The sequence below is a fragment of the Caloenas nicobarica genome, chromosome 16 (assembly GCF_036013445.1).
Source record: "Caloenas nicobarica isolate bCalNic1 chromosome 16, bCalNic1.hap1, whole genome shotgun sequence".
NCBI lineage: Eukaryota > Metazoa > Chordata > Aves > Columbiformes > Columbidae > Caloenas > Caloenas nicobarica.
Window position 1 is genome coordinate 13,324,673 of NC_088260.1, and position 24,060 is coordinate 13,348,732.

The 24,060-nt window shown below is 45.2% G+C and overlaps 1 protein-coding gene across 1 annotated transcript; it reads left to right on the forward strand.

Annotated features, from left to right (window-relative positions):
* The first annotated feature begins 2,714 nt into the window (after positions 1–2,714).
* Positions 2,715–23,988, forward strand: HORMAD2 (HORMA domain containing 2). Its single transcript, XM_065646600.1, has 12 exons — positions 2,715–2,765; positions 3,573–3,717; positions 5,078–5,141; positions 6,127–6,163; positions 7,438–7,458; positions 8,197–8,223; positions 9,591–9,658; positions 12,281–12,432; positions 13,047–13,300; positions 14,129–14,234; positions 15,286–15,350; positions 23,884–23,988. The coding sequence occupies exons 1-12, from the start codon at positions 2,715–2,717 to the stop codon at positions 23,986–23,988; spliced, it is 1,095 nt and encodes a 364-aa protein (XP_065502672.1).
* Positions 23,989–24,060: the final 72 nt, after the last annotated feature.

Here is a 24,060-nt window from a genome sequence, read left to right on the forward strand (position 1 = left end):
TCAGGCAGGTTATTCCATAAATAAGGTACTAGTGAAATAGCAAATTCATCCTCTTTGCCTGGGTTGTAACAGCAGCTGCGATATAATCAGTCTCTTACGAATCCCTGATGCCTTTGACCTGGGATGTTTAGTTTCCCTTTCCTGACGCCTTTGAGCTGGGATGATATTTAGTCTCCCTTTCCTCATGCCTTTGAGCTGGGACGATATTTAGTCTCCCTTTCCTCATGCCTTTGAGCTGGGATGCTTCCCTAGAAAGCACCAGAATATTCTGAGAATGTATCTCCTGGCTGAGTAATTTAAAACCTGCACCTGATTTAGGGTGATGTGCCTCTAAAGAAAACAGTGCTTTACTTTAAAGAGATTTTAAGCAGGTGTGATACCCCAACGCTGCCCCCGCCATGGCCGTGCTGCTATTTCTTGCCCAGGGTCACTTTGTTTGGCTTGAACTCGTAAGGTGCAGCATCGAACCGCTTGCGGGGCCTGGGGGAGAGCACGGAAACATCCCCCTGGTGCCGTACAGCGCCGTTTCAGCGCTCACAGGAGGCTTTTCTTAGGCGGCTCCCGCCGGCCGCTCCTCCTCAGGCCGGGCCGCCATGGCGCAGGCCCGCGCGGGAGGCGGGGCGGACAGGCCGCACAGGCCGCGCAGGCCGCAGCCCCACAGGGCGGGCCGCGCTCCGCCCGCCCACCCGCGCCACCGAGGCGAGGGGGAGCGGAGCGGCAGGGGGAGCCCGCGGGGCCGGGGCTGGCGGCGCAGGTACGCGGAGAGCCCGGCCCGAGCAGGGGAGGAGGCGGCGGCTGCGCCTCAGGGGGCTCCAGCGCCTCAGGGGGCTCCAGCGCCTCAGGGGCTCCCGCGCCTCGGGGCGCTCCAGCGCCTCAGGGGGCGGCGGGTGCCGCCGGGTGAAGGGCAGGACCCGGCCCCGGGTGGAGCCCGGCTGGGCCTGAGCTTCCATTAAAAAAAAAAAAAAAAAAAAAAAAAAGAAAAAACCCCACAAACAACAAAACCCAACCAAACCTACAAACCTTTAAAAATAATATTTGGAGCCCTGAGCTCTTTTCTAGGGCCTGCTGCAGCCTCACGTTGCCCCAAATTGGGCATAAGGTGCAGCTGGGGTGTGGGACTGAGGGGGTGAAGTCCCTGGGGAGGGATGGGGGTTCCAGGGCCTGCGGGAGCTTTGGGTTCTCACAGTTAATATTAATTTCCTGGTACCTGGCGATAAAGCGGCTTCAGGGCGGGAGAGCCCTGTCCTGAGGAGCAAGGCCGGGCTTGGCCGACACAAGGTGATGATGCTGAGGCCTTTCCAGAGCCCGTGTACCAAAACAACCAGGTCGGGGCGGATAAGCTCAGCCCAAGTGATGTTTCCTTTGCACAGTGAATCAATTATAGGCGTAGCATGTTGTAGAAAACATGTTTTCTTATCTCTCTGGCTTGCTCAAATCAGCTTTATTTAGGTAATAACCTTACGTTGGAATAATGCCTTTGTCTGCTTTAATTGCATTCCAGTCCTGTTCACTGTGCTTTGCCAATCATGGCTCTAAAAAAAATACTTTCCTAGAATATTTAACATATTAAAAATTTTGCAGGTGTATGTTTGTTTAATATACTCTTATAGCTCTAATCTGTCCTCATTACTAAATGAAGTGCTAAATTTAGCATAAAAGCTGTCAACGTGTTCCAATCAACATGTCTTAATGACTGCCAGCAAATGGAAATGAGGCTTTCATGGAAAAAAAGCTGAAAAGGTACAAATGCAGAACAAGATTAGATCAACTGTTTCGATAAAAGTCTGCTGCTCACTGCATTAGGTCATGATTTAAATCAACCCTCTGTGTTTATGCTATTATTTTAATTGTTAATAGAAATATTGACGAGCTGCAGACAAGGCAATGCTTCCCTGGAGACCGGTTTGTGGTGTTTCCTTTCCTCAGCATCTCCCCGTTAGCAGCTCCATGGTGAGACCTCCCAGCGAGCCGTTTGTCAACCGGTTAACGTGTGCCTCGTTATTCCAGCTAATGGAAGTTTTTAATCAAGGTGTCAGATGGTGCTAAATCAAGCACCTCACCAAAGTGCGGAACATGTAATGTCCACATTATTGCCTTTATCAATCAGCTTTCCATTCTTGTAAAAAGATTTTCCTCTTTAATCCTGGTTTGTCTAACAAGACCCGCTTTTTTTCCTTCTTTTTTTTTTCTCTTTTTTTTTTTTTTTCCTTTCAAGGTGTCCCAGAAGAATCATTCCTTTATTCTGGCCAAGATCGATGTTCATGTGCTTCCTGCTTACTCTCGCTAAAATATTGGCTGCCACTGGCAGACTTCCAGTTCTCTCACATTCCCCCTTCACACTTTTTAATGGTTGTAGGAACTAACGTTTTTTGCTTGGAATATGAGAAATGCATTTTGATGTAGCGTCAGCTGACACCAGGTGCAGCTGTGGCCCTGAATTTCAAATACTATTGATCGTTTACCAGTGAATAAGGATCTTTCTCCCTCTGCAGGCTCTCAGTGCCATCGAGTATCTTTGCTTTGCTTTGGTGTAGCTGCCCTGACTGGCAATTACTTTTTAGACCTGAATAAGACCGGAGAATCTAATTTTTTAGCTTAAGGAAGGTGAGAAATCGCAATGACTCTGTATTTTCCAGGTGTCTCATGTATTTTTCATTTTTTTTTCCCCTCTCAGGTTTTAATTACAAGTGGAAGGCAGGTCTGTGAAATACAAGATGGCTACTCAACAGCTTTTACAGACTAGGCAAAAGAAAAAGCCCTCTAAGGTAAAAACCTTGAAATGTGACGGTACTGACAATTATATATCTCAGTTTTGGATGTGGCACAGCTGCGCCTGATGAGGTGGGAACACCTGTTGGCCGCACGGTTCTTAGTTGGATTATTTCCCCTTTAGTGTGTGCGGGAAGATCCAGCACAGGGCTTTGACTTGTATCTGACTAAAGAAATGTGGGCTCATTCGGTGTGCGCAGAGCTTCGTTAGCAGGAAGAAAAGCAACAAACTCGTAGAGGAACTAAATTTAGTATGCTTTCTGCCGAGATTGTTCATCTTAAAACCACACGGTGGTTAGTGTTTACACAAGCTCCAATCGCAGACGTGTACTGTGCACAACTCGGCGTTAAAACCCCTCTGAAAAGGAGGTCTCAGAAGCAGCTGTGACAGGCAGGGGACACCACACCAGCACGGACACCGTTTTGGCTCCACAATTAACTCAGAGTTAAGCTGGCAGAAAACCATCCACTGTATTATTTTTATTAGAGGTGGTTGGCTGTTAAGTGCTAGCTCTGGTGCAGTGGAGGGGGTGGGAACGTTCGGCAATGACCCAAGGGGAGGGAACGACCAGTGCAGTCTGCACCTGAGCGGATCATGCCAGATCTATCAATAACTATCCTTAAAACATTTCATCCCACCCATGTTAGACAAGAGTCTTGCCTGTGTAGTACGAGGACCAGAGAAACGTTAAAATTACGTTTCTAACTTCCCCTCTTCTTCCACCTGCTGAGGGTCGTTTCTAAATATGATCCCAGTGTTACGCTGAAACGCTGCTATTTTGGGCCTTACCCTTCTTTTTCAGGAATCGGTGCTGTTCCCCACCACAATCGCCACGGAGCAGCAGTCGGCGGTGCTGGTGAAGAGGCTGCTGGCCGTCTCCGTGTCCTGCATCACCTACATGAGGGGCCTGTTCCCTGAGAGCTCCTATGGAACTCGCTATTTAGATGGTAACACTTCCAATTTGTGCTGAATTCGTATTTCTGTTGGCTATATTTGATCTTTAATTTGCTTTATGGGTTAGTTTCCGGCTGCCCACATAGGGATGAATTTGGTTTTTTAGGAAGTTAGCTGACAGGCCACCCGACGTCTGGATGCAGACGGTGATTCTGCATCAGGTAGAGAGCTCAGAAGACAACCTAGAGCTATTGGCAACTCATGGCTTTTCTGTTAGTGTTTCTTTTGGTTTATGATCGTTCCAGCCCTGGGAATCAGGTCCCAGAGTCAGGATGGTGACTTAAAAATCTGTAAGTTTTTAAAAAAATGACTCTGGTTGGTGTGTTTTATAATCCTTTGGATTTTTGAGCCCTTGCGGTTCGCATTTTCAGCTTTCCCTGCAAGATTGAAAGTAGATTTGTCTGGTTTATTGTTTTCTGTTTGGTTTATGGTTTTTTTTGGTTTTGTTTTGGTTTTTTTCTTCTGTGAAAATGATCTCACATAACCACACATGCTTTGGGAATCAGGAAAAAAAAGAATTTTAAGGACCAAAGTCTTGTCATAGGATCACAAGAATTAGCAATGCTTTGATTCATCAGTATCTTTGATGTTCACTCAGGACGTGTTGGTAGGGTGTGAAATGTCTTTCCCTGCACTCCAGTCTGTTTCCGTGTTTTTGCTTATGGGGTTAGTTGTCCTGAAATATGGCCACGCACGCTTTGTACACTTGGTTGAGGGCGCAGGAGATCCCAAGCTGGCTCTTGATCATGTAACCCTGAAAAGCCACTGGTCTTTGTAATCAAGTGTCAGGTCTTTCAAGTGCCCCTTTGATCAAGGATGTTAACATTTGGCCTTCTGGCACCCTTGAGGGCTCTTTTGTTCAATCCTAACGTGCTATTAATTCACCTCTTCATTTGCAGGACGGGTTTTCTCTTGTTGTTCTGACTGCCTGAAAACAGAGGTAGAAGGAATTCTGTGGAAAAGCTGAACAGAAATAGTTTATTCCGTCATTTACCTCATGTTGGTGAAGTCTGACTACAGAAGTAAAGGTGGTGTTAGGGAACGGCAGAATAAATGGTAGTGGAGAAGAGGAGGGAGGAAAGGACAGAAGCTGGTGGCTTTAAATTAAGCCCTAACTCTAGAACGTCTTCTGGGAGAGCCCAGAGGATCTGAGGAAAGTCTTGACATTTGAAAATGCAGCAGTAAGCTTGTGTCAGCCCACCTGGGCCTGAGTGGAAACCCAACATTTCCGCTCAGGAAGGACCTCCAGATAACACATTTTATCAAAAAAAGGGAGGATGACTGGCTTAGTTTCAGTGTTTGCCCAACAGTGGTGATAAGGATTGTAACTATGTGCTAAATCTGGTTTTGCAGACCTCTGTCTAAAAATTCTCCGAGAAGATAAAAGCTGTCTGGGATCACTGCAGATAGTCAAGTGGTAAGTGAGTAACAGCGAAACTAAGACAAGATTGTGCTGAATAGCAAGACATCTACCCCTCGCGCTCTTCCTCCTGAATTTGAAAATATTGTGCCCAGTAGCGCTGTGGGCTGTGCCAGCACAGCTCCCACTGCTGCAGCGGCCGCGCTCGGCCCTTTGTGTAAGCGGGACTGAGTTAGCTGACCGGGACCATGTGAGTTCAAGGTCTGTTTAAGTGTTGGCTGCACTGAGGTCGTGGTCAGGCCCCAGAGCACACACAGCCTGTGTAGGTACAAAGGGAGAGTAAAGAGAATCATGAGGTTGATCCTGTTGTTGTTTAGTCTTTTCTAGTTTCGCTTTTATTAATATAAGGATTCTTGTAGCTTTTTTTTCAGTTTCTACAATAGTTTATCTCCCTGCATATTGTGTGTCTAAGGCCTGTACAACTTTCTTGAGTGATATTTAGGGTGTATTTCAGAGCTGGCACGTTCCCAGCAAGCAGAGAGTCTGATGCATTAAGGAGATACCTGGCTGCACATCCTTTGACTCAAAGTGCACATATCTGACCATTGCTACCTCCAGTAATATTTACTACTTTGACAAAGTCCATAGCTGTAAACTACGCATCAGATAACAAAAATTTACAAGACCAGACAAGTCAGGCCATGTTCAGATTGAAGTTTCAGCCAAGCTCTGTACGAGGCCGATGGGAAAAGAGCTGAGTGCTGAGCAGAGCACCACTCTGAGCCAGGCTTGGGCCGCAAGTCCCTGTCTTGTCCGGCTTTGAGTTATGGCCCTACAAGTATAAACAATGCACAAATGCAGAGGGGAGGACAGTGCCTTTATGGTGATTGACCTGAAAAGGACTTTATGAGCCCAAAATGTTGCTAGCTGTGTTGCCTTAATTCCAGAAAAAATGCACTTGAAACTGTATCTAGTGGGTGTGTGTTTACAGATCGGGAGATAACTGTTGCTGGTTACTATTAACATGTTTTTCCCTTGGCAGGATTCAAGGTTGTTTTGATGCTTTGGAGAGGCAGTATGTAAGTTTTTTTTCATGTTTTTTAATGGAGTTTCCCATTTCTTCATAAAGTATGGACAAAACTGTCTTTCCATTCCTGTTTTCTGTTTTTGTAGTGATCTTGCATGCACACAACACACATTTAAAGCTGTGGGACAGGGGGAAGACCCTGCCCTGAGTATCTGCATGTGAGATTTGGGGTTCTAGTCCGTGAGCCCAGTTATTGATGGCTGTTGCTCTCTAGGTTTGCCTGTACATGGTGTGAGAACTAATTTGCAGCCTGAAATGGATTTCCCTTAGTTCTGTGCCGTACATTTGCATTCTGGGTAGAAACACAGCCAGTCAGAACTGAGATACTGATCTCCATGCCTGTTTCCTTGAGAGAGGTTCTTTTCTCTGCTTCTGCTTTCCTTCACCTCCTTTCCCCCAGTCTTTTCCTATGTTCTCATCTGCTCTAACCCTCCTGGCTTTTCTCTCGAGTTCAGCATTTATTACTTTTTTTGGAAAGGAATTCATCAAGTAAGGTATATAACTGGTTCCAGGACAAAATCAGCTAGTAAATAATCATATTCCTTGCTGATTCTCACATAAAAACTGCTCTGCACAGGAAAAAGCCCCAACTGTTGTCATCTCTGTCAGTGCTGTTCGTCAAACCAGCTCTCATCTCAATCAGATGAAGTGGTGTTAGTTTTGGCACTGATGATCAGATGGGCTTATACATCAGCACAACTGTCAGTGTGGATAAGATAATTCAAAATGTTGTGAACTCTGTTTATTGCTTGCTGACAGTTCTAGGAGATATTTAGTCCTGTGCTATTTTGGGGAGACATAAATTAATTGTTATTTGACAGGGATTAAAGGGAAAAAATGAAATATGCATATTCTAGGATTGTTTTCAAGAGTAGTCCCATGTACATTTTCTTGCTATAGGATAAATCAAATAGCTTTGAGGGGTTTCATAGCAGAGAGTAAATATTAGTCTTCACTAGGGATGGGTGCTCTTGTAAAAGAGTTTTCCATTGGTGTGGCCTTCGGGGATTTGTTTGGGAAGAGCCCCAAGAGAGAAGTCGGAGTGCCCAGTTGTTTTCTGGGGAAACTGCAAATCAAGCCAAGCAAACTGGCCACTAGGTGTTGCTGGTGCTGTGCTGTGAAGCGTCTGCATAAAGGTTTTAATTTCTCACATGTATCTATTCCTTCACTGTATGCAGGCTGTTAGATTTCGAGAGGTCTTTTCTTTCTTTGTCCACTAAGGTCAGATTTTGATTTTGCGTTTTGTTTCCTTTTTCCCCTCCGTAGTTACACATTGCTGTCCTCGCAGTAAGTAAATGAGCACAAGATGTTTTTCTTCCCCCACCCTGCTTGAAAAGAGAGATGGAGTCAAGGTTGCGTCAACCCATTTGTGCCTTTTTTTAAAGGGGAAGTCAAAATGTATGTGGGTTTTAAAAGAGCGGTGACCTTTCTTCAATATGGTAAATATGACCCTCCTAGGCTGCTTGGGAATATTCTTGGTACGTCAGACTTCTGGCTGAGGCCTTACGTGCACCCTTGAACTCCTGGAAGCACTTTCGTATGCTTTGTATCATTACTTCCTTTAACCTCTTGCCTCCACCCTTGGAAGCTGCCATGTCTTCTGCATTTCCCTCTGCACAAGAGTCCTCCTTATTAATCTGATACCAAAGAACCCACACGCTGGTGGTTACGTAGCAGGTCTTTTGCCTCAATCTTTTGTAAAGCCCCAAGAGCTATGCAATGCACCTGTTTTGTGCATAATCTGAGTGCTTAAATCTCGGGCATCAAGAGTTGCCTGTGAGGACTGGAATGGGAATTAACCTCATTCCTCCACAATTACACAGATGAGTGTCTTCTACCTGTCTTTGAAGTGGTAAGCGTTGGCTGCTGATAGAGGAAGGCTGTTTCTCTGCCATTCCTTTCTCTGATCTCATGCTAAAGATAGTACAAACTCTGCTGTAAAATGAAAATATCATTGTTTAGCCACTTTTCAGTGGTTCAAGTTATCCAGGGGGAGAATGCCCTCACTGTGCTTTCTTCTAACAGATTTACACCAATCCCAAGGAACCGGAGGTAAGAAAGAGTCTTAATTAATCTTTGAGGCCACTGAAGGCATGGGTGAGTAGATTTGTATTCAGAGTGGACTTGTGGGCTTAAATTCTACCCTGACATAGCTGCGTGGTGACCCCGTTTCTCTTCTTCTGCCTTCAGTGCAGAATGACAGCTCAGTGAGCTGGACTGTGATCAAACGCTCCCACCAGGCACCAGGCTCTGGGCCCTTCCAGGGCCTCCAGCAGGGACGTTAACAGGCAGCTAATGGGCACATTGGCCATTTTGGTTTTCTTTCCTGAAGAGAAGAAATGGGAGGTTCAAAATAATTCTTTTATGAACCGTCTATTTAACAGCAGTGTTGAAAAGAGCTGGGGTTTTTTGTGCAGATTCACGATAGAAGTCATTAATCGCTTCAGACCTGGGATGTATGAGTAGCGTAGAGCCTGTACTTATCTTTACAGTGTTGTGTTTCTATTTTGTCTATATGTAGCTGGGGGAGGCATACTGGGTAGTGTGGTATAAAAACAAGATTCTGCATCCAGGCTGTCTCCACAGAGCAGGTGCAGAGAGCGGCTGCAGGATGTTTGCTCACCTGGTTGCAGTTCTGCTGTGCCGCACCTCAGCATCTGGGAGAGAGCAAGAGCTTAGGCCGTACCAAGGCTGGGATTTATAAGGAAGGCTCAGAGTTCAGGGCTCAGCTCCCACTAATCAACCATATTGTCTCTGGAAAAAGTGAATTACAGGCGTGGAACTGGATGACAATAGATTCCTTGTGGTGAAGTGGTCTGCTCTGCCTAATTATTTCATTCTCTAGAATCATGGCACATCCTTTCCTTTAAAATGGAAAATCATGTAGTTTTTTTATATCCCTCAGGAAGCTCTGAGACCACTGAAATTCAACAACTTTTGCCCATGTAATATTAATAGTGTCTGTATTTCCTAATAAGAAGAGTCCTTCAGGCCCCTGTCTCCCTACAGAACACTGGGCCGGGCTTCCTCGTGCATCACCGTGAAGCTTCTCACATTTTCCCTTTTCGTAAGGGAGGACACACGTATGTTGTGATGGTTGAGTGGCCCTGGTGCCTCATTAAAGATTTAGGCTGAGGACTCTGGCCCACAGAGGAAGTGGAAGGAGGAAGCAGGAAGTTTGTAATATTTTTGTGATTCTTTCAGTGCTAGGTAAGCTGTGGTTGTTAAGAAAATTTGCCAAAGCCTGTGCAAGCAATAGTAGAGTCTAAAGTTGTTGTTCTGTCATTAAATCAATGTTGTGCTCTGGCCTATAGTTTTAACAGGACACTGCTAAGGACACTGCTAAGTTCAGGATGCATCTTTACAGTTGTCACTGAAAGAGACCTGTTTATTCTTGTCCCCTCTCATTAAATCTCTAGACAGTGACTGAACTGTACCAATTCAAATTCAAGTACAAAAAGGACGTGCCCCAGATGGACATCATCAGGTAATGGTTTGGTTTTATTTCTCAGAGTTACACTGTGAAAACTGCTCTTGATGCATTAAGAAGAAACTGCGCTTTGTGATAAAGAGTGTGTCTGAGTCGCTGAGCAGCTGTAAACGTCATCAGAGTTGAGGACGGTCGCCCAACAGGATATGAACTGTTGAGCTGACGAGTGGAAACGCTGTTATGTAGCACGGCGAGGCACATCAAGTGCAGCAGCACCGAGTTAAGGACAGTTTACAAAAATGGTGCCTAATCAGGGCAGTGATACAGAAACCGGCACCGTGGTTGAGCTTGCTGCTGTCTCAACTAATACTGAGCGTTCTTCACTTTCACAGGACAGCCTGGTGCTTTCACCTGAAGCTTTTTCAGGTTTGGACCCTTTCACCATGATCCTGCACCCAGGATTTTTTTCCTTGGGCATTTTGCGTACATGGATTCTGCTTGAGCAGTCTTGCGTGGGTGACCTGAGAGAACTTTCGCTTATGCAAAATATTTGGCAGGAAGCAGCAGCTTTTTGCATCTTTTTGGCTCTGTCTGTTAGATATTTTAAAGCTGTGTTTAGTAGGCCATAATCCTGTCCAGTTTAAAATAAATAGTATCAAAGGCCGTTTGCTATAACCACAGCAAAGAAAAATAATTAACCCGTTTTTAGTTTGGTTCTGCAGTCTTCCTTGGTGAAAGACGGATTTTTGGGCCTTGGATCCTGCCTGTACAGCAAGAGAGCTCTGCTGCCTTGTACGCTTCTCAGGAAACCCCTCAATGCTCCTTTCGTGTGCCGTTGGCTGCTCTTTCTCTAAACACATCCACGTAGTTTGTAGTATGTGGCAAAGTGATTTTCTGTTCGGAAAATCTGAACTATGTCTGAGTCTGGAGTGTCCTGTTGACTGTACTCTCTGCTTTGAAGCTGCTGTCAGTTTTCCTCACCACGTTGAGGGACAGAGGAGACTTTTGCGATCTGGAAGACAATAGATGGCTCTTGAGTACTTTTTTTAATTGGCCCTGCTCAGATCAGTCATTAGTTCCTAGAAATAATACCAGTATCCAGGTGGAACTTGGCATCTCTTGGTGTCATCGTACTGACCCAGAAGAAGCGAAGTACTTTTACTGTTGTCATGTGCGACCTCTGGGTTACTCATTCCATGAGAGCTGGTTTGTAGGTCTGCACCATGGTATCGGAGCGGTGAAGGGAAACTTTCTCCTAGATGGTCTCTGCCTTATTGCAGAATGGATTTTGAGGAACTTCTTGCCATGGATCCCAGTCGGTCAGAGAGATTCAGTTCCTCAGCTTCTACCTTTTGACAAAACCCTGCGTCGAATTCACAATATTATTCCCATATTGAACCAGCACTTGACCTGTTAATTCCAATGGAAGTCTCATCTCTTTTTTGTTTGTACTCTTTCCCCTTACCATTGCTATTCCGCTAATCCCGAGACTTCTAAAGGTGATATGTAAGAGAAGGCCTCTATATTCTGCCTTAGGCATTACCAGCACTTGTCCTCTGGCTTGATGTACATTTCTGAACCTATAGGATTTAATCTAACAGCACAATGTGCTCAGCACAGAGTTTTATTGGCAGTTTGGAGCCGACCAAACCATACCCAGCACACCCTGGGAATTCAAGCTGTTCTACAGCCGCTTGGTTTTCATGACGAGCCAAGAAGCTTGAACTGGAAGGGGAAATCAGTCCTAACAAAGCTGTTCCTTCCAGTGCCTTAGTCGGTCAAATTCAGCCCTGGGATCCTCTCCGCTCTCTTGGGTTACTTAGGGCTTTTGAAGCAATTTGGGATGATCGTTGAGGGACCGTCTAGCCTGGATACAGTGTCATCCACCTGCAGTGATCTTCCAAACATGTCAGGAAGTAGCTACATTTTTTTAAGGCCCCTTGCCATTGAAATCTAAGGAAGTTTAGGTTCCTTAGTCATGTAGTGATTCATCTAGTCCATCTTCAACCATCTAAAGTTAGCTGGCTGATCTAAGCCACTCATCTACCTCTGTAGTCAAGAGAAACAAACTCCTCCAGAGGGCAATTCATCCCACTCTTATCTCAGTCTAGACGCCTTGCTGAGACCAGCCAGCTGACATTTGGATGGCTGAAGGAGGTGAGAGGAATGCCCCTTAGTCACTTTTGAAAAATGTGCTTCTGAGCTAGCTTTTCTGACATGGAATTGAAGTGAGAGCATGCAATTCACTTCTCTTGAAGCTGCAAAATGGACTTGAAAACAGCCCCTGTGGTGAATCAGCTTTATATGGTATTCTCACCTCATTCTTTTCATTCCTGAAATTGCTTAGGTGAAAGGCACTTGTTTTATGGTCCTTTGATCCAATTTAATCATGTTCAAACAAGTGAGTCATGACATTTGTATAATGGGGTCCATTGCCCCAGCTGCAAAGGCTGTTCAAATGTAAATGCCGGGGCTCTCAGTTTAGAGCTGTTGTTTTGCTGATGCCACCCCATCCCTGGAGTCTATTTCACTTCCCTGTTGATCTGGGAATTGCATAAAGACATTGTAGCTGCTTTGCTGGTCATTTCAGACAAGTCAGTGGGCGAACTGTATTTGTAATTAGATCGTGAATATTCATGACTGAGGAAAACAAATCTGTTATTCTTCTTCTGACTGTAGCAACCAAATGAACTTTGTGAATGGGGTGTGCAGCGAGGACATCAAACAGGCCAGCAGGCTCCTGATCCGTAAACTCTACCTGTTAATGCAAAACCTCGGCCCGCTTCCCAACGACATCACCCTGACCATGAAACTCCTCTACTACAATGATGGTAGGTGGAGAACAGTGTGTGCTGTGGGGAAAAATTCCCTTCCCATCAGTTGCTATGCTGATCATGAGGCCCTGGAAGGCAAGTAAAACATAGAAAGGTGAAATGGTAGAAGCTGTTAACCGATAACAGCAAGAAATGGTGTAAAACACAGTAAAACCTTCTGACAATCAGGGACGGCAGATGCTTTTTAAGAAGGGGTTGAACATTTGTGTAAGAAGTACAGCCACGCAGTGTGAAAAGGAGACATCCTTCTCCTTCACAGTTCTGGTTTGTTTTTTGTTAGTTATTTTTTGTTTGGTTTTGTTTGTTTGCTTTTTAAGGAACAGGCATCCTGCCGTTGTCAGGCTCTGCTCCAGAAAACTGAGCACATTAATGGTATCTCAGCATCCTAAAGTCGTTATTTCTTTGAGCTCCCTGATAACATTTGCTCAGCTCATTTTTTTCCTTTGCATTCTCTCCCTTCTTCCTGAAAACAAACAAACCAACCAACCAGAACATTTTTAGTAGTTGCTCTTGTTACTCAAGGCTGGTATCCACTTGTTCTTGATAAATCAGATTAAGGAAAGGTAGAACTTGATTTCCCTGACATGAGCAGATTCTTTCTCCCTGTGCAGTGACTCCCCAAGATTACCAGCCCCCAGGCTTTAAGGAAGATGAGAGCCCTGGTGACCTGTTGTTTGATGGCGATCCTGTCAACCTGAGAGTAGGGTCAGTCTCCACTGGGTTCCACCTCATGAAAGTCAGAGTGACCACGGAAAAGAAGAGAATAGAGACAATTGACAGCAACCTGATCCAGAAGAATGGCCCGACGGAGATCTCCCATCAAGGGCTGGACTGTGATGAAGAGGAAGAGGAGGGGAGCACAAAGGTATAGAAAAACAAACAAGGAAACAAAACAAAATAAAACCACAACAAACAAAACACCAAACCAAAAAACCCACAACATTTTATCAAAGTTGTAGTTTAATAAGGGTTTCAGCTTGTGTAGGGCAGCAGCGCTACAGCGGATTGAATGCTGAGGCGGCAAGTCCATAGACATAAAGTGAATTTAATTCCAGCCTATCCACAGACTTAGCGAGTCTTGTGTGTTCTCCCAGAAGAGGGCAGTGATTGTACAGAGACACGTGACACACACGCGTGTGCACACACACAACACACATGTGTGCACACAGAGTTGTGCACAAAATGGAGAAAATTGCAAAGAGTTTTGCATTTCCACTTGGTGTTTCTCAGGACTAAGCCATGTGTAGTTCGGTGGGAACTCACATGTTTTGTCTCATTTCTCCAGGCCCCCCTCTGTGCTTAGTGGAGGAGGCATCTTTAGCAGCTAATTGAGATAATTTCCTTAAACACCAAGGTAGGCTGCAATGAATGGTGCTCTGGTGCTCCCTCCCCAAAATGACACAAGAGGCAGCCTGGGCTGGCAGCTCAGACTTGATTTAATTTCAGGTGGTCAGTGCCAGAGAATAAACCCCAACATAACTAACTTCTGAAGATATGAAGCCGTTTAGGTCAGAATTCTGGTTTTTCTTAGAAAATTTCTCTCTTGAAAGACCTATAGGCTTGGGAGAAGGACGGCCTGGACGCGGAGGAGCTGTGAAAAATCTCATCCCTATTAGTGCTGGGTTTGTGCATTTCCTGCCTTGGCATGTTTTTTAGGTTATGCTATTAAGACAAAGCATCATTTGCTTTACAGAATCACCCTCTCCCTGTCAGAGCAGATTCAAATGAGCACAGAGAGGACAAAAGTGACACCTGTCCAGGCTGGAAAACAGAAGCATCTTTTTGCACTCAAGATACAGGTAAACGCCCAGTTTCAAAACTGAAGGTGCTTGTTCTTGTGCCTGTATCTTAGGATAATATTTAGATTTTCTCACTTACTGTGAAATGGAAGAACAGAGTTTGTCGGGCTGCTTGAATCTTGTATCAGATCAGATTGAACTATAATAAAGGGCTGCTTGTATATTACTAACAGAAACATTCAATTTTTTATCAATATCTTTCCACCTCTTTATCTCAGCAGTTTTTTTCAGCTATGGAGGAAATGCACAGTTCATCAATACAAAGTTACATTATCTACATTTTCACCCAAGCTTTTTTCCTTTAGCTGTTACAGTTTGATTTTGCGAACGACTTCCATATTCGAAAACATACATGAAAATACATGAGAAAAAAGGCTTTTATCACTCTCCAGTCAACCCAGCTTCTGCCATACCATGCCGTATTTGACCTTTGAGGCTCTCAGCTATAGCCTGTGGAACAATACCATCTAGTGACAAAATGGTAAATAGCATTCCTGAGATCCCCAAGCAGTGGGATGAAGCAGCTTGGCTGCCCATGAAGTCACCTTTTCAGGTCCTTCTCCTGCAGATTCGCCGATGACTAATAAGGGGTGAGCTCGCACTGCCACCTTTTCCACTGTGGGGATATTAGCAGGATCTTCCTCCTTTCACCAGTTGCCTGTTTTCATGAAACTGAGGCGCTTTGGCATCACCCTATCAAATTTTACTAAAATTGTACAGCTTCTCTCCTTCTCCACACACCCACCGGATAGAGCACATGCAGGCCTAAGCTTTGTTTTCTTAGGAAACCAGGTTGAAATGGGGTTTAAGTTTCATTTACAAGACCTGCTGCAAGTTGATGTGTTGCATGTCAGATGACGCTTTATTCTGAAATCTCTGTTTTCCAGGAATAAACTGGCAGTGTTGGCAGGGCCTGAGAGCAAAGGATACGCAATTAGGATACACGATTTCAGATCAGGCGTGGCATCTTGCTACAGCTTCTGAATTTTATTTCAATTAAATGTAGAGGTTTAACTTTAGAGCTAATTTTGATTTGATGTTTGGATTGTAGATGGAAAGAAGAAGGTGGAAATAAAGGAGACGGGCAGGATGCCTCGCTCAAGGGCGTCTCAGCAGGTGAGCACATTTGAGTGGCTCTGAGATATGCCGGGTGGGGTGGAATTCTTTGCCGTGGAACGTTATGTCATCTAGGATGGCACAAGATTCAACTAATATAAATAGATTTATTGTGCAGTATCAAAACACACAGAGGCTACCGAGTACTATGGCTCAGGGATATAAGCATGAACTAGAAGCATTTAGGAAGAAACTTTCCATGGTCAGCTTCTTTCATGAATCCTGTACAAGAATTTTGTCCCGTTCTCTGGAACTGGCACTGTGAATTACACAAACAACTAAATGTGTCGATGTCCCAGCCAGGCTGATTTACCTGTGTGCGGTTTTGGATTAAGGTTCTGAAATCACTACCCTGGTTTAGGTTTGAAGGGTGTGTTTGTTGTCTAAGATGGTCTCCACCTCACCTTTCTTGCTTCCAGACTATCCTTTCATGTGAGTCACAGGTAGGAAGAATTATCCCCCGGAGGTGCTGATCTCTTTTTCAGTGGTTGTTGGGGCGACCAAGGAGCTAGGATAAACCAGACATGTAATTTTAGATAAGTAAAGTTATGTGAAATTAATTCCATCCTGAAGGCTGCCGGGGCCAAACCCTGAGTCAGAATCAGAGCTTGAATTCATGGGCTTGTGCAGAGGTTTTTTCTGTGACAGGGCAAATCTCTGAACACCACCAGACTTGCCACTTGATCCTCCTCCCATTCAAATTAGTTGAAAATGGTGTGAGCTTGTACGTTCAGAAACTGAGTCTTTACAGGGTAAGTTAATGAGAGTAGGAAATTGCTACTAAAATTTTCCCCGCCTCTGTTGAAAAGAATCCCGGGGTGTCTAACCCAGACGGCAACTGGAGACTACAACTTAACGTGTCATTCAAAAGGCATCTGTGAAGTATTTGCCTTCACTCTGGATCTTAGAAATGAACTCCTGTGCCTAGGCTGGTATTTTTCAAACTTTAACCACATTTTTTTTTTGTGTCACATCCTCCAGTTTCCTTCTGATCATTGTTTATTCTGTCGTCTGTGTGAAAACAGGAGCCTTTTTTGTTTGTAACTCGTGGTCATCCCACTGATTCATGCTCTGACATTCTTTTGGGTCTGTCACGATTGTAAGCAGAGCACCAGACACCTCGCTCTTGCAGCATGTGAATTCAATTAGAATTCGGTAGCAATAGTGAGAGTGTCTGAAGGTGGTGGAAACAGCATTCGTTACTGAAAAATGCAAGAGTCACTTTATCCATTGTATGTGTCCAAAGACTTAAAATAAAAATAATAATCCCAAACCCTCTGCCTGGTGGATTCTACATGGCAGAGGGTTTTTTAATGTATTCCTTGATACTATTTTTTAAGCCATCATAGCTTAGAAGTTGGCTAATATTTCAGTCAGTTTAGGGAAAAACAAAGTCAGTAGTTAAAAAGTGCAGATCATCATTGTAGGGCCAGTGCTAATAAAAATTTGACACTCTTTTCCATATGAGAGGGACTTTCCCTTCTTTTCTGAGGGAAGTGGTTAAAACAAATGACCATTGTGTATTCCACTTGAATCAGGAAGCCAAACTGGTGAGTGAAGTTTGTCTTAAAAAATGAGGACAAGCTTGGGTGGCTGGGAAGTCTGAGTTGGGTGTTATCTGAGAGGGTCAAGTGTAGGTAAGATGGGTAGAAGTAGTCATGTGCGAAGGCAAACACCTTGTTCCTCCCCAGACTACAGTCAAGTAATAGCGTTTTCCAACTGTCAAGTGTGTTTGGGAAGCTCTCTGCTTTAAGGGAGCTATAAGGTCTCCAAAGTGACTTCTTTTTCCTCCTGAATTTTGGAGTTTAATCACGTTGGTGTGTGAGGGGCCTTGGGGCACGGACATCTCCCTTTATTGGGGCAGAAACGAGCTCTTAGACTTGCATCTGTTTAAAGATGGCCAGTTTAACTCTCCAGTTAACCATTCAGGCCAAGATTTTCAGACCTAACTAAAGCAATTTGGAATGTCCCAGAATTTGTATTTGTGCAAGGATTTGATATTCAGGAAGTGCAGAGTTCAGAAATGGTACCAACAGGCACAAGCTGCTTTTGGAAATATGGATGAGCCCATTATGGCTCTTCATCTGCTGTGAACTGCTTTATTCTTTCTGGTTCCTTGGTTACCAAAATAAAACTCAGTTCCAACAGCACAGTTTTATTGGTCATTATCTTCCTCACCTATAGCTCTTCAGCAAAACCAGGAATGAAAGTATTAAAGGCTTATTTTTGTCTAATCGACATGGGGAGATGCAGATCTGCCAAAAGAGGAGCTGCTGTCCCTGTCCAGGTAGAACTGTACCTGGTAACGGCCACCGTGAGTCTGTGACAGAGTTTTGCAGATTGGAGAAAAATTTACCTGTGCTCAACTGTCTCGTTATCTGCAATCTCATGATTGATGATACTTAGGATCAAATGAGAGGTTGCCCTTTCCCAGCAAAGCATCTCTGTACTTAATCATCCCGAGTTAGACACCAGCATGTAAATTAGCCTCCTCTGCTGACTTCAGGAGGGTTTTTCTGATTGCATCAGCCAAGGATTCGGCTCAACGTGCTCTCTTTATGCGTCCTGCTACTTTCTACTGGCATTCTAGGAGCTGTGAAGGGTTGGGTAAAATAGGGAACTGCTGCCCATTGGTTTAGCTTATAGAAATCTGCTGATGAGAATGGGGTTCTGGACTGCATTTAAGATGACTTCTTGAATTCTTCAGCAGACTCCTTTATCCTCTTGCAAATCCTTTAATGTTCTTGCCCTGCAAATTGATTTTGGTGAGCTTTGTGTGAGCAAACATGTTGCAGTGCACTGAGTTTGGAATGAAAGAGAATTAGAAAATGAGTAAAATCTGAGCATGTGGACGCCTCTGCAGGCTTTTATCTCCCATCAGGAAGCTGTGGGCTGAAGTTCTGGGGTGGTCCTGTGAGCACAGTCTCACTGTACGGCAAAGCAGCCGTGCAGAGAGCCCTGAATTGCCCCTGACCAAGCCTGTGCCACAGCTGGGAACGGTGTGGCTGTGTCAGCACAGCACAAGTCCCTTGTGCCTCCCAGGGTTCTGGCTTGGTTAGCTGGGGCCAGACACTATTCTGCTGCTGGACCGGCCGTGCTTGTGCTCCTGGATGCTATGGGATGTGGGGAACGTGTTGACACTTGGCCTTGTGTAGACACGGTCGGTTTGGATCGATGCTCAGGGCTGTCTGTGCGGACGCGCTGCCTGCTGCAGGCCTGCTCCTGCCGTGTGGGTTAGCTCTCTCAACGGGAGCTGTCTGGAAATGAGATGTCTGGGGAGAGGTTCATACCGAAATGTTGTAAATCAGAGGTGGGTTCGGCCTCCGAGGAGAGCCTGTCTGGGCTCCAGCTGCTGCTCCCAGGCAGAGACTTGGCCACCTGGCCACATCCTCGTTCTCCAAGGGACTGTCAGTGATGGAAGCCAGCGTGTCACAGGTGACACATTGTGAGTAATGTCAGTGTGTTTGCCCGTGATCAAGGCCCTGTTGGTGCCCAGGGCCATGGTCACCCCGACGCAGATTCTTGTGCCTTTGCTGAACTTCCATGTTGTCCGCGGCTTCTGTCTGAGCGTGAAGGTCAGCGCAAGTGGATCCAACTGCAGAATAACAGCTTGGAGATCAAGACCTTTGTTGTCTGATTTTTCCCAGGCAAACCGCTTTTTAAATTGCCAGGACAGAAAGCAGTTGAAGGGTGAAGCCTGCCATTTGCAGAGCAATAGGAGAGCATTTTTCTGTGGCAATGTCATTATCTTGAACTTTTGCAGAAAAGAAAAAAAAAAAAAAGCTTTATCTCTAACTGTCTATCAAGAGCTGTATCTGATGAGAAGTTCCCAGAACATTTTCTCCTCCAAAACCAGCTGAGGCTACACAGACCCAAACAATGAAGAGAGAAAGATTCGGAGATGAGCTTGTCCCGCTCCTTCCTGTGAGCTCAGGCCATGCTGGGAGGAGTGAGCCAGGGAGGTCAGGAAATTCCTGGCTTCTCTCAATTCACGTCAGATCCTTTGCTGTATCTTGGGGCCATTCATCCCTTGCATGAGTTATCCTTGTCTAGTGTGTAGGAAACAGTTTCCGAGTGATCTCTTCATCCAGAGGTGAGACCCGTCACCCCACAGATCCGGGGAGATTTAACCCTTGTGCCCCTGACAGCTGCCCCAGGGACATCACGGGAAGACGTGGAGCTCCCACGCTGGCTGATCTTACATATGTTCATAGCGTACATACGAGCAACCAGACTCTAGAGACATCTGCATAAATTACAGTTGGATAGATCTAATATCCCATGAGGGACTAAGGTGGGCAGAAGCCTGGTGGCCAGGACGAGTGTCCATCACTTTTCATCTGTGTTACAACCCTGTGATCTTACGGGGAAGGCTTCCAGTTTTGGGAGGTGTTTTGGGTTGTGATCCAACAATCAGAGTGGCTGAAACAGCAGCATACGGTGTGATTGAGGGCCCTGCAAGAGACTGTAAGGAGAGGGATTCGTTGTCTGTGTTTTCAACAGGTATTTTTGAATAATTCTTTAGTCCTTTAAATGCTACAAGATACATGAGGTACAGAGTGGGCCTGTGAGACTCCCAGTTTGCGAAAAAGAAATGGCGCTGAATGTCAGAGATGTTAACAGTGAGCTATGGAGAAGGCAGAGGACTGGTGGCAGTCAGCGATGTGTTGGCATGGCTTCCTGGGGACGAAAATGTGGCAAGTTTCCACAGAAGCACCACAGAGAGTGTCTTTCATTCCTCCACCTGCGTAAATTTGCTTTCATGCTAACCAGCATGATTCTCCTCCGTTTGTGCAGACGAAAATCAGGATTAATTCCACTGATGTCAGTGCCATCGCTTTACTGGAAATTGATCCAAGACCAGTGCTGAGCCCTGCGCCGAGCGTTTAACCGCTGTGCCACCTTCGCACAGTCACCGAGGTCAGAAGGGACAACTGGAGATTGTTGTGTCCAACCTACCTGCTCAAAGCAGGGTGAAGTCAAGGAGGTTTCTCAGGACCTTGTCCGGTCAGGTGTTGAATATCTCCAAGAACGGAGACTCCACAACCTCCCTGGCCAACTTGTGCCAGGTCTTAGCGGGTTTTTGAAAGCGGCAAGCGTTTGCTGTGCTATCGTTAGCTGCACTGAAATCACAGGATACATCAGGCACTGGCTCTCTCTGGTTAAAGTTTCCTGATGATGACACGTCCCCTGACACCCGAGGATCATTTTGCCTTATTTCAGCAGAGTCTTGTATCTCAGTCCTTATTCTTCTAGCACGCTTGATGGAACTGGATTTCTTTTGACATAAATGCGCTTCTGAATTTGTCTGGATAGTTACAAGGTACCAAACTAAACACTCCGTGTCCCTGACAAAGGGAACTCTTCTGAGGGCATAAAATTCGCCAAGCGCCAACCCTCAGCATGGGGCAGGCTGGGGACAAAGAGGGACACAGTCGAATGCTCTTGTGCAATTTTAGCTTTTCTACATAGGATGCCTCGGGAAGCAAAACACATGTCAGAAGAGCTGTAAATTTGCTTCGATTTATGCTGGGAAATTTTAGCCAGAATACGTGGGGACACTGGGAATTGAAAATTGCAGAGCACAAAACTAGGTCCTGATTTTGTCTATCTAAGAATAGCTGCGTAGCTGTGGTCTGCTCATTCTGTTTTGTCCACCAGTCTGCCTTGGGAAGGCTTTAATCTAAGTCTGTCTATTTTTAGCCTGATATCTTCTCCAGACAATGTGCAGCTGTCCTGTTAGTTTTATGCCAGAAATTAGTAACACTTGTATGATTCACAAGTTAGCTGTATTTTTTTACAGAAAACTTCTGTGGCAAAATATTACTTTTTTACATGTAGCTCAGTGTTGTAAAATAGGAGACTCAAACTTACTGTGTGCTCATGGTTATGACCTAGACCCAGACCTAGGCCTTGGACTAAGGTCATGGGTCTGTTCCCGTCCTTGCGACTTGATCTGGACTTGCCCTGGTGTCAGTGTCGTCCCTGGGCAGGATAAGCTTTTATAGCACCTGGCTCATCAGTGGAGCCGAGGGCCTGTAGTGGTTGTGTAAGACAAAAAACCAACATTCATACAGTGCAACCTCTCCCATTAGTTACTCTAAATGAAGCATCCCAATACATGGGAAAAATTAGAATTAATCAGCTTTTGGAGGCTTTGATTGTATGTTTAGTCAATGGGAGGGATTTCCTGCTTTTCACCACACCGTTTAAGAGGTTTACTTTCTGGTTCAAGTCAAATAAACATACGTAGGATCTGACTTAATCCCATTTAGAGCAACAGCTCTGGAGAAGAAGTTTGAGTGTTTGGTTAAGGATGGGACCTGGAAGTTGGACCTGGGGTCTGTTCCTGGCTCTGGGTTCCTACGTGACCTTGTAGCCGGGTAGAGGCAGGACAGGACATGTTGGCTTCGGTGAAATACCTCGCACAGTTGACATCTTATTCACTCAGCAGATGAATAGTGCTTATCTCGAGCACTTGATGGCTTGCATGGATGTTTTTACTCTTTTCGGTTTCCTGTTCGGTGCTCGTGCTGCCTGTGGTGAAGGGAAGGAAAACCGGGAGAATCGTGGTGGATTCTGCATGAGCAGCTGCTCCTTGTGGCTGGTTCTCCCACCTCAGAACTATCCCATCCACGCAGAAAATTTAGGAGGAATAGCAAAGGGGTAAAAACTTGACTGAGCAGTTGTTTGTGCTGCAGAAGATCCATTCCTCAATAGAGGAAATGAAAGTACCAGCTCGAGCTGATGCTCTCTTTGTGCCGTTTGGGCTAAAATAGGAGAGTTGCCTTTTTCAGGTGACCGGGGATCATCGCTTCACTTTATTGTGTGGCCAGTGGGACAGGGCACAAACCCTGCAGCTGTGTTAGCGCCGCAGAGTTTTTGGGTGCAATGTTTCCCCCCTCTGGGCCCTTGACTTCAAAAAGGAAGCAGAGAGGTTAAAACGGTGCCAAGGGAGAAGAAAGTAAATAGCTGCCTCAGATGCCAGTTTGAGCAGCTGGACGTCAGGTCAGGAGTGGTAACACAGATCCACTCATCACTCTTTCCTCAAGCAAATCCGCCTTGGGCAACGCTGGAAGTTTTGTCAGCCTGTGCATGCCGGATGAAGGAGAACCTGCCTGGCCCACTTTGTTTTCTCTGTTTTTATGGAAAGGAAGTTGTACTTTCTGAATTAAGCAATATTGTGTTGCTCATAATGAAGAGGAGGGAAGAGGGGCGGAAAAACAATTAGAAATACGATAGAGAGGCAAAGTGAGGTTGTTTCAAAGTATTTTGCTGTTAATCCGCAATCAGGGTTATTTCACACATTAGAAAGCCCATTGCTATGTACAGATTACCGAAGCCTCATACCAAGGTCAGAGAGAAAGCAAGCCTTGATGACGCGAGTGGGGAATTCTATAATGACCACAGCTTGTAATCTGGAGACCTTGTGCTTGTCTGCAGGATGCATTCTGGAATATCTCTTTATTAACTCCTTGTTCTTTATTAACTCCTGCTTCAGCAACAGGATTCCTCATGTTTCACAGTGGAACGGGAGTAAAGTACTCCTGCTTTGGAGCAGGAACTCGGTTAACACTCTTTTCCCTCTTCATTCACCTTGTTTTTATCCAAATGAACTTTCTTTTGGAGGCAGATTTGGAGCGATGTGCTGTGGTGTGTCCCTCCAGCTCAGCTCCAGCGAGAGCAAGAGAGGTTACATTGCCAGACTGTGCGCTGTGTCCCTTCTGGGTGGGCAACAACACACGTTAGTCTCTGCAGCTCCAGATTATTATTGTAAAAATGCAAATATGTTATGTGATAACGAGAATAAGTGAGTCTGTCACTTGGCCCAGCCAACACTTCAGCTGTTGTTCTGGCCGTCCAGCTCTCTGTGGTCTGTCTGAATTGCCTGTGCCATTGACCCATTTCTGTTCTAACATGCATTTATGCATATTTTTAACCTTTTGGTTTGTAAGCCCCTGAATATTTTGGGGGGAGGTTTGTGTCTCTCTAGAGGGAAGTGAATCCTCTTGGAATAAAGCTTACTTTGCTTAGTTATTTTTTGCAGACTCACAGGTAGTATTTGAAGTCTGAGATCGACCAACTCGTGTTGAATTTCCCTGATGCAGAGGTACTGTGTGTCTTCTCCTGAAAGGCTGTTGCCAGTAACTGCAAATTTGACATGTGCCCCCCTTCTTTTACATACCTTTGTGATTATCCGAGATTGCTGAAACAGACTGTGCCCTATAAGCTATTTCTCAAAGATTTCCTTGCTCCTGTTGTTTTCTGTCAGCGGTGGGCAGATGGGTGCTGTTCCTCGTGCCACCAAAACCATTCTTTGTCCCTGTTGCTTTCACAAATCTCACAGTCCCAATTCCATCCAGTATTCCAGTTTTGGTTCCTTGCCTAATTGCTTTTCTGGAGAACAGGATCACACAGAACAAACCCAAGAGGATCCAGGAGAACACATGGTGGTTTTGGAAGTTATATTCTTGACTCATCTAGCAGGAGCCTGTACCGTGAGAATGATCAGTGTCTCTGATGGTTCTTACAGATAAGCTGCCTGAACCTTGCGTTTAGCCAGGAAGAGGTAACAGGACCCACGAAGAAAAGGAAGGTCAGCGAACCAGAGAAGCTGCTTCTGGAAGGCAGGAAATGATGTTCATTCTGACACACAGAACATGTTGGAAGGTGTGAGTTTGCATTATCATCTGACTACTAAAGACCTTTA

Coding starts and splice junctions, on each gene's coding strand:
- HORMAD2 (XM_065646600.1), top strand. CDS start 2,715: ATGGCTACTCAACAGCTTTTACAGACTAGGCAAAAGAAAAAGCCCTCT. Junction 5,142..6,126: donor TCACTGCAGATAGTCAAGTG/GTAAGTGAGTAA, acceptor TTCCCTTGGCAG/GATTCAAGGTTGTTTTGATG. Junction 6,164..7,437: donor ATGCTTTGGAGAGGCAGTAT/GTAAGTTTTTTT, acceptor TCCCCTCCGTAG/TTACACATTGCTGTCCTCGC.